The sequence below is a fragment of the Chiloscyllium punctatum genome, chromosome 15, assembly GCF_047496795.1.
Source record: "Chiloscyllium punctatum isolate Juve2018m chromosome 15, sChiPun1.3, whole genome shotgun sequence".
NCBI classification, from domain to species: Eukaryota; Metazoa; Chordata; class Chondrichthyes; order Orectolobiformes; family Hemiscylliidae; genus Chiloscyllium; species Chiloscyllium punctatum.
Genome location: NC_092753.1, coordinates 38,700,790 through 38,721,174, shown reverse-complemented (window position 1 = coordinate 38,721,174; position 20,385 = coordinate 38,700,790). Strand labels below are relative to the sequence as shown.

General features: G+C 40.8%; 1 protein-coding gene across 18 annotated transcripts in view; it reads right to left on the bottom strand.

The window, feature by feature from the left end:
- dmd (dystrophin) overlaps window positions 1-20,385 on the bottom strand; it is a 1,983,813-nt gene that overhangs the window by 22,129 nt on the left and 1,941,299 nt on the right. For all 18 annotated transcript variants that reach the window (XM_072585000.1, XM_072584994.1, XM_072584999.1 and 15 more), the window contains 3 exons: window positions 15,758-15,916; window positions 14,648-14,891; window positions 13,594-13,717 (listed from right to left, as the gene is read on the bottom strand). In XM_072585000.1, coding sequence (XP_072441101.1) covers window positions 13,594-13,717; window positions 14,648-14,891; window positions 15,758-15,916 — 527 coding nt within the window. The remainder of the gene's footprint in view (window positions 1-13,593; window positions 13,718-14,647; window positions 14,892-15,757; window positions 15,917-20,385) is intronic.

Sequence of the window (20,385 nt, the reverse complement as noted above, 5' to 3'; positions counted from 1 at the left end):
ACAACACCACCTCCTTTTCCTTGTTGCCTATCCTTCCTATATGTGGAACATTGTTTAATATTTAGTTCACTGTCCTTGTTGCCACATCTGTGTAATGGCAAGTTAAATCACACTTTTTTTTATTTCTACCTGCACCATCAATTCACCTATCTCGTAGCAAATGCCATGTGCATTCGGATGATGTTTTTAATTCTGCCTTTTTAATTCCACTCTAATTTGAGCCCAGTTGAGGTAGGATTTGTTTCTGCTGCTTTCCATTTACATTTGCAGCTTTTCTTCTTCCCATAACCAGCTTTGTTTTTATTCTAACTGAATTTCCTCACAGGTTGTCCCTCCCCAACGAACAGGATTAAACACTCCCAAACTCGGAACCCCGCTGCTGCTAACCCGTAGTGTGTCTTCCTTGCACAGGGCTCTCCCTCTTGCACCAGTTTCCCGGTCACATTTTCATTCACTTTATTTTTCTATTTCTAATTCCCACACTGGCTGAGGTTACCATGAAGGACTCTTCTTCTCAACTTCTCCCTGACCTTCTGGTTAAACTACCACTAGTTATTTTGCTGTAATTACAGAGCAGCCCTATGGTCCAGTAGCACTATGATGACTTTACCTTCACTCATTAGTACATGGATTTTGGGGGCAATCTTGAGATTAATCCTCATAGGTCCTGCTTTTCAGTCTCTTTCCTAGCTTTCTAAAGTCTACTTTTAAGAACTCATCTCTCTCTCTCTGTTTATGCTGTTTGTACCAATCTGGACAATGACCTCTGGCTCTTCCCTCTTTCCCACAAGAATAGCAACTGCGCTGTGATACTCTTGGCCCTGAAATCAAGGCAGCAACAGACTAATGACAGGCAGCAGGTCAGAAATTGGACAGAATACGAATAACAGCAAAGAAGGATCAAAAGAACTACTATAAGGGAAGAATCAGTTCAATAACTATGATCATAGACTGTTGGGTGTAGTTGTGCTTTAAAATAATGCTCTCAGATGGCGTGTCAGTCTTATGATGCTTCCTTGTCACAGAAAGGTGGGTGGGAGGGCAATGAGGAGCTTGGAACCTGTTGACTGAAAGTCACATTTCTGTTAGCTTCTTGAAAAGCCTCTTGCACATTGTGGCAGTCCATAAGGTGATTTCCAAAAGGGGAGTCTGGAAGGTGAGGTGAGTGTCAATGCATAACTGTTAGGGTGCCAATAAATGATCTTTCTGCTGAAGAAAAACTAAAGGGGACAAAGGGTTAGACATGCAGGGCAGGTCAAGTTGTTTACATGAGAACAAAGTGTCAAACCTAACAACTCTGTTCCTCTCTCCATTGATGCTGCCAGGTCTGAATACTTCCACCGGTTTCTGTTTTCATTTCTGACTTTGAACATTCACAGTATTTTGCTTTTGTGCTGATGTTTTATGCAGTTTCCAGCACGTTGTTATTATTCTATGCCCGGAAAATAACAAAGCAAAAGACCCCATATGTTTTCTTAGCTACCTTATCCACGCATCCTGCTGACTCCAGGGATTTGTCTCCATTTACACCAAGGACCCTCTTTCCTTTTACACTTCTCAGAATCACACTCTTGTTTTGTGTATTTCCTCGCATTGTTTGATCGTCCCAAGTGCATTATTTAGCACTTCTGTGGACTGAATTCCATCTCTCACTTTTCTGTACATCTGACCATCATCCTGCATTCTACAGTATCTTTCCTCACTATCAATCACACATCCAATTCTTGTATCATTTACACAGTTATTAATCATACCTGCTGCACTGAAGTCTAAATCAATGAGCAGCAAAGCGTGCAGTTTTGAGTGCTGTAGCACTCCCATTGGAAACATTGCTTAGACTCACCTAAAGTAAAATCAGTGGGCGACTGATTGGCAATTAGGGGTAAGTGACTCCCAATGCAGCATCCAGACCTCACTGAGAGCAAGTCCCACCTTATTTAGCCAACAGGCCTTCTGGTTCTGTAATGGGACTGTCGTCTTGGAACAGATGGACAGGGCTGCACCCTCCCCGCCCCCCCAACTGAGCAAGAGGCACTCACCAATGGTTGCAACGCTATTTCTTTCTGCTCATTTACACACTTAAAAAAAAAACCATGAATCCCAATCTTGCCTGACTGCCCAACTCTACTAATAGCATGGGCAATGCAACTGATTACTCACAAATAACGGGCTGCCTGTGATTTTGGTGCCTGTCCACCATCCTTATTATGGGGGTGACCTCAGGACTGGTTGGGAAGAGATGGTCAGCCAACCCCCACACACTCATGTAAAAACATCTACTAGCCATTACAAGCCTTAGTTTCCTCCCACTGGCTTGTTATCCAAATTGAACAGAATTGGATTAATGGAGCAGTGACTGCTTGGATACAAAACTGGCCAAGGGACAGAAAGCAAGGAGCTGGGATGACTTTTTTAAACAGGAATTAGGGTAAAATGTGACTCCTCAGTGCTGTCACCTCTGCTATTTTTGATATATATTACACACCTGGGCTCAGGTATGTCAGATACCATTTTCAATATTTACAGGAGAGACAAGTCTAATAACAGCAAGAAATAAGAAATTTACTCTTCATGAGGATGAAGGAACATCAGGAAGACTTGGTTTAATGAAATGGACAGACATGTCTGATAAGTGTGAAGTATTTGTTTTGATTTAAAAAAGAAAGAGGATTGATGTAAACTAATTGATACTTTTTGAAAAGGAATGAACATAGATACCTGGGGTGAATGCACATAAATCCTTAAGGCTATTTCAAAAGGCTGTAAAACCATTATATGGGATCCTCTTTGTTTCATATAAGGGGCATAGAATATAAAAGCACATCTTGTAATATCAAGGGTTTATAAACCACTGGTTGCACAGGTCCTCGCTCAAGGCGTGTAAACAATGCTGCAAACTACACTTCAGGAACATTGACATTACAGAACATGGACGCTCACAGACAAAATTTATAAGAATGGTACCAGGGTTGAAAAACGTCCTTTATGTGGACAGACTAGAGAAACTGGGGTTTAATATTTCATTCCTAACACAGCTTTTATGAAAGCACAATATTCTCTTTTATTACTGTCTTGAAGTTTCAGCCTAGATTTCGTGGTAGATTAGTTACAAGGAGCGATAAAGACTATTCTTATTTTTGTCTACAATGAGATGAGAAGTAATTCAGTTATCTACCAGGTAGTAATAATTTTCTGCACAGCCTTGTCCTGTCCTACCTTGACAATCTCTTGGCAATACAGGCTTATGTACTGAACGTGCCACCACGTTACCACTAGTGTCCCGCTCTTACTTTGGTAACAAATTTCTCAGCTGCTACACACTTAGAACTTTGTTTTGCCACTACATACAAAGACCAATTCAAAATCACATCTTTTGACCCTGCCTTCAACCTTGTACATTTAGCATCAGCAGTGTCTCAACTGGATGCGGTCTCACCATGAACAATAAGGTTTGCTGGTTTACATCTCACTCCAGACAATTGAGCACCAAAATCTAGGCTGATCAAAGCTCTCCTGCACTGCACTGTCATAGAGTCAGAGGTGCTATCTTTTGGATGAAACATTGAATTCATGGTTTGCACTCGCGTTTGGGGTGTAAAAGATTTCTTGCCCCTAGACTGAAGGTGAGCAGGCAGTGAATGCTTGCTATGAATACACTGGCTGCCGTGTTCTGCCTGCTACTTCAAAAATAACTACATGGTGCTTTTGGATATCCTGAGTTGAGAAAGCAACAATATAAACACAATACTTTCTTTTATCCCCTCTGTTTGTTATTTTTCCGCCTGCCATCCACTTTTTTGTTTCTTGAACAAAGTAAAATTCTCTGAAGTGCTCTCCCTTCAGGGGCTCTGCAGAAATTAACTCGAAGGTAGGGAGTAGTAGAAGGAATTATTATTGGAACAACCAACAATACATTCCTTAGTGGCAGTGAGGAAATGTGAGAGTGCTCAGACATGCCTCTGTAAATCATGAAAGATTGGGGAACGGAGGAATTGTTTTGATTTAAAACCTGACTCATTCGTCCTTTTGTATCGTTTATGTTCAGAAGTACAAATACCATAAATTATGACTGTTCAACCTTGAATGCTGCAGAAAAAAACACATATATACACAGTTGGATAGAGCTGAGGGAGCTTTAAACTATGGATCCAAAATAATAAAAATTCAAGTTTTTGATGCCTGAAACAAACTCTAAATCTACTCAATGTTTGAGTTACACTTGAGTTGAACAGAGGTGTAAAGAAACAATTATGACAAGTCTTCAACCTTGTAACAAATTAAGACTGAAGAAATTTTGTTGCAATAAATTTTAAAGTTAAGTAACATTTTAAGGAAGATAAAATAAAAGCACAGAATTCCACATTGCAAACAATAAAATACTTGATAAAATTTACTGTACAGTTAATTCACTTAATATCAAGTACCATATTAATTTAATTGCAGGGTTTTGCACATGCAGAAACAAACTTTCTCATGAAGGTCAGTGACGCACTCCCTCTTTTGCTTAGTCTGCTATATTCTTACAGCATTATTAATACAAAAGAAAATGACAAATAGCCACCACAGAAATAATTAAAAATCTCATTATGTTAAGAGTCAGTGAAAATTAGTTAATTTCGCTCAATGAACATTAACACAAATTAAATATTAATTTTTCATGCATTTGAATCTTGCATCAATGGCATGAAAATGGAAGTTCTGACGTTAGAGATCATCTCCCCCAAGGCATAGTTTAATTCTTTCAGGTGAATTGGCCATGTTAAATTGCCCTCGTGTCAAGTGCATTAGTCAGGGGTAAATATAGGGGAGGGGAATGTGTCTGGGTGGGTTACTCTTCAGAGGGTCAGTGTGGACTTGTTGGGTTGAAGGGCCTGTTTCCATGCTGCAGACAATCTATCTAATGAATCACAATTAAAGGTAGATGTCTCTAGTTTCTGAACCAAGCTCTAACCTGAATGAAACTCTTCTGCGAGCTTTCAGTGTATTGACTGTATTCAATTTTATGCAGGTGAAGGGTATTAACTGGAGATTCACTTGTACAGAAGAACATAAGACAGAGGAGAACTAGGCCAGCCAACCCCTCCAGCCTGCCCCACCACTGATCGACTCCAGACCCCCAACTGGGCCAGCTTATCATGTCTCTAATCTCCAATAATTTAAACCTCTAACTCACTTCTTTAAATACTTTGTGATCTAGCTTCCACAACTCTCTTGAAGAAATTCCTTCACATCTTAGTTTTAAATCTTATTCTGTAACTGTATCCCCTGGTTCCAGTATTCCCCACTAGCGGAACCACTTTCTCAGTATCTACCTTGTCAAGCCAACTCAGACCGTTGTATGTTTCCATAAGATCACCATAAATTCTAATGAATAAAGGTCTAACCTGCTTAGCCGTTCTTTACCAAGTCAGCCTCTTCATCTCAGGATTCAACATTTGTTTTGTTGACCGATCCTCAATCTAATACATTATCCCCATTACTGTGAGCTCCTATCTTTTGCTACAATCTTTTATGCCGGATTATATAGAATGCCTTGCAGAAATATGCTACATCTACCAGTTTCCCTTTATCAACTCTGCTTGTTCTACCCTCCGGGTGGCACAGTGGCTCAGCGGTTAGCACTGCTGCCTCACAAAGCCAGGGACCAGGGTTTAATTCTAGCCTCGGGAGACTATCTGTATGAAGTTTGTACATTCTCCCCTTGTCTGCATGGGTTTCCTCCGGGTACTCTGGTTTCCTCCCACAGTCCAAAGATGTGCAGATTAGGTGAATTGCCCATGCTAAAATTTTCCACAGTGTCTGGGATGTGTAGATAAGGTGCATTAGCCATTGGAAATGCAGGGTTGCAGGTTAAGGATATGGGTCTGGGAAGGATACTCTTCAGAAGGTCGGTAAGGATTTGTTGGGCAAAATGGTCTGTTTCAACATTGTCTGCGTTCTTGTTTTTAGAACTCAAGCAAAATCATGTTGACTCTGAGAAAAGCTTAACACAATTGAACAATGTCCTGCTGTGTCTTCCTCAATAATGAAATCTGGCATTTTTCCAATGATAGATATTAGACTGGCTGGCCTATAATTTCTTGTTTTCTGCCTCCCTTCATTCTTGAACAGGGGTATCACATTAATGGATTTCCAACCAGCTGGAAATTTCCCTGAATCCTTTTGAGTTCTGTAATATCTCGACCAATGCCTCAACTATTTCTGCAGCCAGTGTCTTTAAAAACCTTGTATGTAGGTTATCAGGTCCTGGTGACCCATCTGCTAACTTGGCGAGCCTGACCAGTTCCTGCCTCTTGGCGAGGCTGACTAGCAACAATTCTGATTTCTCCAAATCTGCCACAAATGTTTCTCAGCTCATTTGAACAATGAGCATACTTTCAGTTCAAAGCAAACAAAATGTGAAATGTGACATAAAGACTCAACTTGGTCCACAGCAAACATGTCTGTGACAAGTGTCTGACATTCATTCACTTTCAGCTCAGGATTGATGGGCTGGAGGCTGAATTACAGACACTGAAATGCATCAGGGAAGGGGCAATGTTATCCAGATTTTCATACCAGGAGGCGATCACACCTCTTAAGATCAGGTCATCTGACTTGCCCATATTCAAGGACAAGAGAATGTCATTGTGAATAAGGCAACTAAGAGGACCCAGTGGACTGTCGGCCTCTGCAATCGTCCAACAGATCGGTCAAGTCCGTACCAGACTGGTCGAAACCAGTTCAGAGCAGCCGAAACTGGTCCAAACCTGTCAAAGCCAGTTCAGACTGTTGCAGATCAGTCCCTAACTTATCACAAATTTTAGCAAGATGGTGGCAGTTAATGAAGATGCTCCAGTTGGAGTTCCGCTGCTCGCCAGTTCCTTTTCTCCTTTCTTTTTTTCTTCCTCTTTGAAGCAATTCCTCTCCCCACCAGAACCTACCCTCAACTCATAACTACTCTACCCAGCGTGATGGAGAGGCTGTGACCCAAGCTGCTGCTTTTTGGAATTCTTACTGAATTGTAATTTACATCTCTTTTCATAATGTTATAACCACCTCGTTTCTAACTCATTCACAAACAACTAAGTAACTACTGCTTTTCTTCAAATCATCTTTTTGTATAACAAAACAATGTCTTTTACTCTTGTTAGATTTGCACCTAGGTACTGGTTCCTAAAATGGAGCCATTAAAGGCAGCCATTGTAAAAACGTTTCACTGTGTTTCTTTATTTCTGTACAACAGTACAAGTGACAATAAAGGATATTCTACTCTTTAATCCCAATAGTTTGTTAAATACTTTAACCTTTGTAATAGAGATTGTTACCATCTCTTTCCTTCCATTAGCACCTTGCTTATTTGTTGTTGGAGATGTTTATAATGTCTTCCAACATGAAGACCGATTGAACATATTAGTTAAAGTTATCTGAAATTTTCCTGAGCCTCATTCACAATTCCCCAGTTGCATCCTCCAGGAGCCCTACACAGACTTCATTTATTCTCTTCCTTTCTTTTTGTATATCTGTAGAAATTGTTTGTTTTTGCATTTCTTGTCAATTTACTTCCAGAACCAATTTTCTCCCTATTAGCATTTTAATCGTCTGCTGCTAAATCTAAAATAATTCACAATCCTCTACCACATCACTAGTTTTCCCCACTTTGTATGCCTTAATTTCTGATCAGATACTCTCCTTGATGACATCTGTTAACCACGAATGGTTAATTCTTCTCATCGAGTCCTTCTTTTAGACTGGAAAATAAAACTGCTGTGCATTGTTAAACGTCTGCAAAAGGTCTGCTATTGCTCATCCACTGACTTTCCCTTTAGTCAATTTTCCAGCTGCTTTAGACAATTCTTTCTTCATAACTCAGTAACTGTCCTTATTTAAATTAAGGACACTAGTTTGAGACCCCAGCTGTTCTCCCTCAAAGTGAATCTGAAGTTCTGCCATGTCGCGATTTCTAATCCCGAGAGGCTCCCTAATTACATGTTTTATTATTAGGTTCTGCAATGTTCTAAGAAGCAATCCCTGCTGCGTTCTACGAAGTCAACTTCTATGTTAAGCTTGCCCATCTGATTTGTCAATATGATTGAAGTTAATTATGAGAACTACAGTGCACTTTTTAGATGCTTGCATTATTTCTTCTTTTATACATTGCCCTACAGTTAGACTCCTCTTCAAGGCCTATGGATGACTCCCACACGACTTCTTTTCATCACTCTTCCTTATTTCCACCCATGATGCCATATCAAAATCGATTGTACCTTTATCACTACTCATCACCAGGCTAATATCTTCCTTTATTTGTAAAGCCACCCCACCTCCTTTATGCCTGTTTAACAGGAATGTCAAATACCCTTCAATATTGACTTCCATGTCTTGGGTCACTCTGTAGTTATGTCTTTGTAATGGTTATCAATTCATATTCCTTTATTTCCAGGCAGATTATATTGAGTATACCACTGTAGAGTATCATGAATTTCACAAGTTCCCTGTTACAAAAGGAGTAAACAGCCAAAATTAATTACCTCACACTTTTTCTTTTACTGCATGTAATCCTCTATTTCTACATTAAGCCACAGCTGTGAGTCCGTGTAGTTTTTCATCTTCCCCCTTACGAACACTTCAACCCCAGGGCATCAATGTGGACTTCACCAGTTTCCTCATTCCCCCTTTCCCCACCTCACCCCGGTTCCAAACTTCCAGCTCAGCACTGTCCCCATGACTTGCCCTACCTGCCTATCTTCCTTTCCACCTTTCCACTCCACCCTCCTCTCTGACCTATCACCTCCATCCCCACCCCCATTCATCCATTGTACTCTTTGCTACCTTCCCCCACCCTCCTCCCTGACCTAACACCTCTATCCCCACCCCCACCTATTGTACTCTATGCTACTTTCTCCCCAACCCCACCCTCCTCTCATTTATCTCTCCACCCTGCAGGCACTCTGCCTCTATTCCTGATGAAGGGCTTTTGCCCGAAACGTCAATTTTCCTGCTCCTCGGATGCTGCCTGACCTGCTGCGCTTTCGAGCACCACTCTAATCCAGATACAACTTCAAACTCATGTTTAACACACTTGTACTCCAGATAAAATTGGAAGCATGGAAAAGCCAGTGGCATGATGAAGCTGTGAACGTTTTGGTCAAAGACCTGCTTCAGCCCTTTAGGTGGAGGCAACATTTTTCAAGTACTCGTTTCATTGCTGAAACTGTAATAATTGAATGAATTTTGTTGAGCAAGCTGCATTTATCGCTTTATTCTAGTCAATGTAAAACCAAATAAGTAACTGTACATTTAAAAGCTTCCCAATCTTAGTAATAAACCATTTCTCCTAATCAATTCAAAAAGGATCGGAAACAGGATACTCCAGTGTAAATCCTATGAGCTCAGTTGATTGAAACGCAATGTAGCAAAGTGTGCTCAGAACTCAGAATGTCCAATCACCAGTACTTCCAATTTTCCAGTGAATCATTTCTGATCAGTGGTGTAATTCACTGTCACAGAACACTGAATCATTGCTGCTTTGTTAGAAGCAACAGAAAGGACAGGCTACAATAAACTCAGTGACAAAAGCACTGCCTAATGAGGCTTCAGGTCACTTGGACCAGGAAGGTGCAGCAAGCTGACCCTATTGGCGATTTTGTAAATTGAGCCCAAGCCATTTGTTCACCATGTAAGTTGATTGTTGAAAAAAAGTATCTCAAAGTCATGATGTAAATTGCTGACTATCTTAATCAGGATAGTTTCTCAGACAAACTCATGACATCACCTCTGGTACTGACAAGTGCTCAGTCTTTCGGAGATTACCTTGCAAGTGATTTGAAGGAATGCTTGTGCAACAGTTTAAACCAGCTCTTTCATGCTGTTATTATGCAATAGGACTGAGTGATGTTAGCCACTAACAGGAGGCTGCTAGCAAGCCAAAAGGATGCTATACCTATCACACAAATAATTAACATGGTTTGATTCCAAGTATTTGGGCTGCACATCTCCAAGACTGGCTGATTGCATAAAAGAGCACACCTCTTCAGCAGTTTACTGCAAACAAGGCACCGATGTACCCAAGTGTGCCGTACTTGCACAACTTACAACAGAGTCCAATAATGGACATGATTTTAAAACTGGATAACATTTGCTGGATAATCCTGAGTGTTGTTAAGAGGGTCAGTTGGGTTCACAATATAGAATACTTGTGAGTACTTGAAGCTACAATGTATGAATACACAAGGTTCTGAACTTCACTGTTCCACAGAAACAACATGTGAATGAACAGTGCCTGTTTCAATTCAACAAAAAATAGGTGGCACACATTTGCTGATTCATTTCTCAGTGTTACGTCATGGGGAATCAGAGTCAACTTGCCTGTTTTAAAGTTAAAATAAAACTTGTAGTTAACTGTCAGTCATCATTAACTGGTTATCCATGGCAACATCTCTGCAAATCAAGAGTCCATTTGCCAACCAACCAGCACAATCCGCTTACATAAAATAAACTTGGGTTTCCAGTTCAACTTGTATATTTAACAGTCCTGAGTGGAAGATCGAAAACTTTGACCAATGTGTCTTTTCAGCAATACTCAAGTCCTGAACTACCAAACAATTATTGCTCCTTATTTAAAACTTCATTAAAATCAATGTGAAGCATAATGTATTGTTTTCCTGAATCTTCATGGAAGTAGATTTATTATAAGTACTTGACTTGTTAGTCACAAAACTTTTGCAAAATGCAATACAAGTTACACCATTTTTAAAACAGTAATTTTTGAGAATAAAAATGATTAACAAAGACTCTTAACTTTCTTAAGTAATATTTATGTACTATCTTAACGTCATCAAAATGTCTCTGCACAAGAATGTAATGAGGCACAGGTTGATAGAGGCCACATAAATGCTACTAGGACAGTAGCCAAAAGTCGGTTACAGGTCAGGGGTTTAAGGAGTGACTTAAAAATGGAGGTAGAAGTGGAAAGACAAGAGAGGATAGGGAGGTAAAGGCCCTGTTCAGCTGCTAACAGTGAAGTGCTGAAAACTTCAGATGGCAAGAGGCCAAAATGGAGGAGTGGACACATCTTTGAGGCTGTAGGGCTGGAGGTCACAGTGATAGGTAAAGGTAAGACTATAGAGCCTCCGCAACACACAGAGGAGGAATTTAAAATCAGTAATATTATCTGACAGAGGAGGTCAACAGGAACAGGAGTGACTTACAAACAGGACTTCTGCAAGTCAGAATTTAGGAGTCAGAATACATAAAATATAATGACATGAACCATACTGAACAGATCCTCAAGGCACTCGCCTGAAGATGGTTTCTCAGGCACACAATCAGCAGATAGCATGGTTTGGTTTGAGAGTTTGCATGCAGAAACTCAGTCCTTTAAAATTATGCCAAATATTTGATTTATAAAGCAGTACGGACAATGGATTAGAGATTATAATTCCATTTTATCCAGAAAGATTTGCTGCAACTGTCTTGTAAAAATCAAGTCTTCTTCAGTCTGCACTCTTGCCTCAAGATCAGAGAATTTCTGACCTCACATGAAAAATTTCTTTCAGTCATCTAGACTGGCACTTCAGTGCTGTCGGATAACTGAAACTGCTTGCTGGCATAGCCAACTGAGGACCCAATACACTCCTGGAATAGCAGGACTCTCTCTCACATCACTAAACTGGTTCTCTAATTGCTGTCATTAAGGTGCTGTGATGCGACCATCTTAAAGATATTCATGGGCCGTGCACCAGTAACTAAACTTAATTCATAATAGTCTAACTTTTGATATTGTGTCATTCTCTTATTTAATTGTAATCTAAAATATATAAAGGTTTGTTTAGCTATTTAATTTTCAGTGTTATCCCCGCCTCCTATTAAAGTCAGTGTCATGATGATTATGTACCACCATAAGTAAATAGGGAATGCCTTTGTCCTCACTCTGAGTGAGTACAATGCACATGTCACAGAAGCCCAACTAACATAGATCATTCTTAGCTGTAACATAGCCATGGCAACAGCAAGTTGGTAATTAAAAGCTACATTCCAGAAGTCAATAGGGATAATGAGTATAAGGATAAAGTAGCAAGAAATAATGGAAATGATCATTAAATAATTTAACTCCCGTTTTAACCACCTTTTATTTAAATGCTTATCCCCTCTCAGTCAGAGAGGAATTATCCATGTTACTACACCTCACTGGGGTAACATGCTGGAAACCAAGTCCCGGTATTCTGGAGTCATCACAACAACTAATTTATCAATGTACACTCGGTCCCAGTTTACTTGTCTGATAGACTTGGGTTAACAGAAAACGCAGATCAAGTTTTTATCCTTTTATAGGCAGTACTAGTTAAAAACTCAACATGCCTTTCGAAACCACCCCTCCCTCCCATCCTCCCTCCGCCAAACACACACACAAAAAAAAGGACATACAAATAGAAAAATATAAACAAAAAACATTGGTGTTCTGGATAGAGAGATAAAGGTGGAAACCACAATTTAAAAGTACCAAACATTTTGCTTATCGCATCGTTTTGCTCAATAAGACTTTCTGTTCTTCAATATCTCTCTTCGAGATTCTCTTCATTTCTTCAAAGGAGTCACAAGCAATTGTGCACTAACAGCAAAGTATCTTAGTAATTGATTAAAGGCCACAGCTCACAGCAACTAGCCAGAGAAAATAACTGACTTCCTTTATCTTCATGTGTTTTACTGGGGATAAAGGTAATGCTCCACTACCCCTTGCAGAGGACTGAATGCTTCACATTGTATTGTTTACACCCATAAGCTGTTCACAGGAACTATCAGAGAGTTGTTGTCACGTTGATGACTTTTTGCATCCACAACTATTAACACTTGTCTATACCAATCAGCTACTTGTTGCTAGCCAAATCTCATTTTAAACACACACCTGCAACAATACCATTTCCATTTATGCCTTCCTCTAGCGCTTGTAAAGAAACAATGTAAGCATATCCCATAATGGGTTTTACTAATTTAATTTTTAAAAGAACAGTAATTTCTTACTCAGTTCTTTGTTGTAAGACAGTCATTTCCCAAGTCAGGTCACAATTAAAAATAAAAGTAATATAAAAAGATACGGAAGTTCAATGATCTGAGACTTCACTGTGATTACCGTCTCAATGTTCAGGATTTCTGATTGTGTCCCATTCTCCATTTTAATTAGAAAAATCACAATAAAAGTTGTGATTGACACATACTGGTTTGACTCATCTTGTGTACCTCAAAATGGAGCTGCAGAATAACCAGAATATTCATTTCTAAGTATTACTGATTTGGTATGATTTTTTTTTCCCCATCAGGAGAACTCAGCTCAAAGTAATTGAGAAGTGGTGAGACTTGGTTTATGAGGGTAATCAAATTTTAACAGCAGAAATCACCTCATGTCAGAAATGGTAGAATTACACTGGGCCACACAATTTTATTTTTAAAAGTCAATTCTCCTGCTAAAAATGATATTTACAAAATGCAACATGTCTTCAAAGTACAACATTGCAATGTGTACACATATTATAAATGAAAAGGACACGTCTTGTGATCACAATAATGTTTGAGCAACACTCTCTCGAAGTCATCAAAGTTGTATCAGTAAATTCTTACCCATTGCTCCTGAAGTCTGACTGCCAACTCCATGAAGTAGCATTGGCTGACTGCTGTCCGATCTTTGTGAGGAAGTAGAAGGGGAGGAGACTGTAGTACCATTTACTCTGACCTCGGTCTGTGGCTGCAAACAGTAATGAGGAAGGTGGTTAAGATTATTGCCTGGCATTCAGTTTATGGTTTGCAGATAAAAACATTATGTGAGATGACATTAGGATGAATCCCCTATCATTCAATGGCAGCCTAAAATCAACCAATCGAAGCATCACAATCTGAGCACACTGAGACCACATCGACACTTCAACCGGACACTGTTAATAGCAGCAAAGTGAAATCCTGTTGTTTCCCCCACAGCGTTTATGAAAAAACAGAGCAGAAAATGTTACGTTACAAAGCATTGGTGCTGCAAAACTCTAAGCATGGGCTTGTGGAACAGCCTTCATGATCTCGACAATCTACATTGAACCACCAAAGGTTGTTGTAAGCAGAGGTAAAACACTTCTGCCCTTCAGGCTCAGTCTAATGTTCATGCTAAGAGTAGCCTTGTCAAATTTTTTTTTTTTTTTAGATTAGATTAGATTAGATTACTTACAGTGTGGAAACAGGCCCTTCGGCCCAACAAGTCCACACCGCCCCGCGGGGGGCAACCCACCCATACCCCTACCTAACACTACGGGCAATTTAGCATAGCCAATTCACCTGACCTGCACATCTTTGGACTATGGGAGGAAACCGGAGCACCCGGAGGAAACCCACGCAGACACGGGGAGAATGTGCAAACTCCACACAGTCAGTCGCCTGAGGCAGGAACTGAACCCAGGTCCCTGGCGCTGTGAGGCAGCAGTGCTAACCACTGTGCCACCGTGCCGCCCTATAGAGCTCTTTAGTGTCAATTCACTGTTTACCTCATAAGTTAGGGCATGACCTTGAGGTAAGGGAAATTAGAAGAAAAAAAAGAAGAGATAATGAAGCAACGAGCCCTAGAAAATGAGGTTGATTATTTTGTTTTGTGACACCAGACAGATTCTGCACACATATGCACTTCTCTTCTTACCTGCTCCAGCAGCTGCCTCAGCCTGTGTAGCTGGGATTCCAACTGCTTGTTGTGATCTTCCAGGATCTGCATCCTGGCCTCAAGGCGACCTTTGTGCTGACGAAGCAGTTTGGCTTCAGCAATGAGCTCGGCATCCCTGGGACTTTGTGGTGAGATGGGCATCATTTCAGGAGGAGACGGCAAGGGGGACAGGCCTTTGCGATCGTGCTGCTGCTTCAGCCTCTCATACTCAGACTGAAGGTTTCTGAAAACAAAACAGCACAAATGATATCACCAGCATTAAAGTGGAACAAAGCTGTTGTAATGTCTGTCCACGTAACGTCGGTGTGTTAAATTTAAGAAATTGTTCATGATTTGAAATGACAGGAATTTGAGCTCATAAGGCTTCTCAGTGGACTTCAGCTGAAGTTAGCTGGATGAGAATCTCCTGTGGCAACAATAGCATTGCAATGATGATCAGATTTAGGGTTCGAATATGAAACTTTAAAATAGTGTCTGAATGGTTAATTCATTTCATTTGTAACTTTTAGAGGAATTGAAGCCAGCATTCAACACTGTTGGTGGCAGGATGGGGCGGGGCAGGGAGGGGAGAGGAGGGGAAGGGAGGTGGGTGAGCGCGTGGTGTAGAAACATGGGTTAACTGCTGCACTGGAAAATCAAGGTACATTTCCAAATAGGAAAAAGATTCCAAAACCTGAACAAAATTTGTAATTTATGGGCCTCAACAAACACTGATTGGATTGACATTGTGGTCATTTCAAATTAAATATAAGATATTACATATTTAATATCATATCATTACACATTTGACTTTGAAATATAGCACTGTTCCTTCACTGTCGCTGGGTCAAAATCCTAGAATTCCCTCCCTAAGCTTATTATGGACACCGACAGCACTAAAACTGCAGTGGTTCAAGACAGCAGCTTACCGCCACCTCTTTAAGGATACCTCTGGACAGGCAATAACTACTGGCCAGCCATTGACATTCACATCCCAAACATTAATTTTGAAAAATGGGAATTGGGTCAACCTTTGGAAATTATCCTATTAAAGGGGTCGGGTACGTCAGTGCAGATTAAATCTGATGGACTGGCTTGTAACATTCTAACCTGTTTTCATCTTCTAGGTCAGCGAGAATTCTTTCCAGTTCTCCTCGTTCTTCACTCTCCAATGAGATGAGAATTTGAGCAGGGCTCCGAGGCTGACTCAATGGTGACTCCTGGTTCAGACTCTGGCAGTAGTGCTGGATCAGCAAATGCTCATCATCTCTGCAACACATTGCAAATAAAATGTGTCAGCATGGGTTCTTCTAAGACACAGGTTCAGTAACAAACCTACCCCTAATTGACCCATTCTCATGGAATGCATTTAGAAAACATTTTGCCCATAAAGTAAATTGTCTACTGCGTTCCAAGTTTCAGATAAAAAGTAACTGTTTTACAATACCAATGGTTAACCAAATGCTAAGCTTTGATTTTCATCCCTCTCTCCTTTCTTCTTTCTGACAGATGGCATTCAATGTGTTGCAAAAACATTGTGATAAACCCATTCCCCTAACACAGTAAGGCAGCAGACCCACGGGACTAGTAATCTGGAGGCTCACATTAGTGCTCCAGATAGCTGCTGAAATTTCACCATGGGGACAGGAGAATTTAATTCAAGTAATTACAAAAACCTGGAACAACAAGATACCATCAGTCATGGTGACAATCAAGCTACTCGATCTTAGCAAATGTCCACTTACCTCACTCATGGCCTGCTGCCTTTATCTAACTTGGCCTATATTTGACGTGTAGCAATAGGTTTGATTACTAATTGCCTTATGTGACCAAATAAAGCCATTCAGTTCTATCAACCAGCTTCAAATAAGACCAGCAAGTGTCAAACTGGTTGGACCACTCACCATTTACCAAGGCATCAGAGTTAGACACAGTAAAAGGTACACTTGGTTCAATGAATCTGCAGGATCCTCATGAACATCTGGGACTTATAGTGAAATTAGGAGACATCCAAAAGTCAAAGGTTAAAAGTTTGACTTTCAACCAAAATTGCTCGATATATTATGTCTTACTAGAATGAGAAGCCCACTTGAAGTGGTGGGATTCTTGTATAAAGTCAAGAGGATGTGACCATGGGAATTGTCCACATTGATTCCAAACTCTATTAACACTCATGGCATATATGGTCCAAGTGCTCACAAATGGGACTAAATTAGGTTGGGATATCTGGTCGGCATGGACGAGTTGGACTGAAGGGTCTGTTTTCGTGCTAAGGATCTCTATGACTTTAGACAATAGGTGCAGGAGTAGGCCATTCTGCCCTTCGAGCATGTACCACCATTCATTATGATCATGGCTGATCATCCTCAAAGAGTATCCTGTTCCTGCCTTATCTCCATAACCCTTGATTCCACTATCCTTGAGAGCTCTATCCAACTCTTTCTTAAACGAATCCAGAGACTGGGCCTCCACTGCCTTCTGGGGCAGAGCATTCCACACACCCAGCACTCTTTGGGTGAAGAGGTTTCTCCTCATCTCTGTCCTAAATGGCCTACCCCTTATTTTTAAGCTGTGTCCTCTGGTTCGAGACTCACCCATCAGTGGAAACATGTTTCCTGCCTCCAGAATGTCCAATCCTTTAATAATCTTATACGTCTCAGGGACAAAGAAACACCCTACTGATTACCATCTATTATATTCTCTTTTCTAGTAAACAAAACATAAAACAAGCTTAAGATTACAGAAAGCGCACTGGGGGTTTCAATATGCATCACTAGGTGTGGCTTGGTAGAATTGTAAGTGTAAGGCAATGCTCAGTTGCAGTGACAGAGAATGTAACCACCTCTCCACAACATTCAATGGCATTATGATGATGGAACTCCCCCATCATTAACAGCCATATGGTTAGCACTGAACAGAAAAATAACTGGACCCTAGCCACGTAACTATTATGCTTATAAGATCAGGTCAGACGTTAGAAACATTTTTTTTCTGATTACACAAAGCCTCTCTGCCATCTCCAAGGCACAAGGTCAGGACTGTGATGGAAAATGCCTCTCCTGTCCGGTCAATTAAAACCTCAACAACACAATTTCCAGGTCAAAGCATTCTACCTGACTGGCACCTAAAAATACCACCGACATTTACTTTGACTACACTTGTTCAATTCCATTGTCTCTGCTGCAGGAAAGATGCTGTCAAATTTGAAAGAGTTCACAAAAGATTTATGAGGAGGTTTCTGGAATTGGAGGGTTTGAGCTATGGGGACAGGCTGAGTCGACCTGGGGGTTTTTTTTTCCCACCCTGGAGTGTCAGAGGTGGAGGGGTGACCTTATAGAGGTCTATAAAATCATGAGGAGTATGGACAGGGTAAATAGCCAAGTTTTTTTCCCCCCCCCAGGATAGGGGAATCCAAAATTCGAGGCCAGAGGTTTAAGGTGAGAGGAGAAAGGTTTAAAAGGGACCTCAGAAGAACTTTTTCCACACAGAAGGTGGTACCATGTATGGAACCAGCTGCCAGAGGTAGTGAAAGCTGGTACAATTACATTTAAAAGGTGTCTGGATAGGTATATGGACTTAGAGGGATATGGACCAAATGCTAGCAAATGGGACAAGATCACTTTAGGATATCTGCTTGGCATGGGCGTGTTGGGCCACAGGGTCTGTTTCCATGCTGGGTAGATCTATGATTCTATGATGCATAGTATCTGCTGTGACCCATACACCAGATACACTGCAACAATGAACTCTGCCTCCTTCAACTGCAACTTGATCCTCCACCACCCAGAAAAACAAGGATACCAGTTGCAAGGAAACACCACTCTATTTATGTTAGAAATATATTGCTGTGCCCTCATTGTTCCGGTGTCTAAATCTTGAGACTGCCTATTTAACAGAGAATCTGCATCCCAAGATTGCTTCAGGTTCCAGAACCTGACTCACTGTCAGTTTCTTAAGAGGAATTTGAGATGAACAATAGCCAGCAAAACCCATTTCAATCATGGCAGACAAAAAGATCCTGATCTAATCTATTTGGTTAGGCAACATTTGAGAACACACCCTGTCAAGTTCCACTCATCCCCACGCACATTCCCTTTCAGTCGACCTCTTTCAAACTCTTAATCGCTGAAACTTCATAATGCGACTGATTAGATTCGATTCCCTACAGAGTGGAAACTGGTCCTTCAGCCCAGCCAGTCCACACCGAACCTCCGAAGAGTAACCCTCCCAGACCCATGTCCCTCTGACTAATGCACCTAACACGATGAGCAATTTAGCACGGCCAATTCACCTGGCCTGCACATCTTTAGACTGTGGGAGGAAACCGGAGCACCTGGAGGAAACCCACGCAGACACAGGGAGAATGTGCAAACTCCACACAGACAATTGCCTGAGGCTGGAATCGAACCTGGGACCCTGGTACTGTGAGGCAGCAGTGCTAACCACTGAGCCACCGTGCTGCCCCGCGGCAGTTATTTTATCGGTGGTAACAGTGGTGGTCAGTGAAGGGGGATACATTTAACCTTTCTATACACTGAATATCTGAGAAATACTTCAAAACACAAAGCACATCACTTGGTGAATTTTCACATGGTACTCTGTTGATAACTAATTCTGATTGGCTGCCAGCGTTGGCTGTACACATTCAATGATTTTGATTTGAGCCTATTTTGACAGAAAAAAAACACATTCGGCGTCCGAGGAGGACACTGCTCCACCTCTACTGGCTCTTAATGTCATCTCTTTGATCAGCCATTTAATTAAAAATAATTACATTTATTGGACTTAATGTTCAAACACTATTTGAGCAACCGACAAAGGCTTTTTTTTACATTGGTATTACAAAGATTATTAGAAAACAGCACATTATCTTTACATTTAAGTGTCTGACAAATTAGAAATGGTCACACAAGCCTTGGAAATGCTCTTGTATGTCATGTCAAAATATACGACAGAATGTGGCAAAAGTGGCACAGTGCTGCCTCACAGCGCCAGGGACCTGTGTTGGATTCCACCTTTGGTAACTGTCTGTACGGAGTATGCGTGTTCACTCCGTGTCTGCATGGGTTTCCTCCAGACGCTCCGGTTTCTTCCCACAGTCCAAAGATGTACAAGTTACATGGATCGGCCATGTTAAATTGTCTATAGTGTCCAGGGATGTACAGGCTAAGTAAGTTAGCCAGGGGAAATGCAGCGTTACAGGGGTAGGATAGGGAGTGCACATCTGGGTAGGCTACTCTTTCACTCTGTAGGGATTCTGTGATCCTAAATGTCAGCAAAGAAATTGAATGGCTTCCCTACTTTGCGTTCAACCCACAACTTAACCACCTTGGCAGCAATCTGGCACAGTGGATCTCTTCCTGCCAATTTTCATCTTATTGATTTCGCCCATCTCATATTTTCCATTTTAATATAGGGTAATTCAATACAGTCAACATCAATTGTGACACCATTATTAGCAGCACAAGATGATGCATATTGTCACCGAGTTAATTTGGCACATCAATTCTATTATGCAACTTATAATCCCCCATTTACCAGCAAGTCAATACACTTTGTGCAGCACACTGAATTCATCATTGCTCTCACTGCCAATCACTCAAGATAAAAAGCCAGAAGTACTTTCATCAGACAATCTTAATTCTGTATATCCTATATATACACCATACAACGGTGTTTTAAAGTGATTTAAAACACAGAATGGAAATATTGCATAACTGCCACTGTTACACTGATGT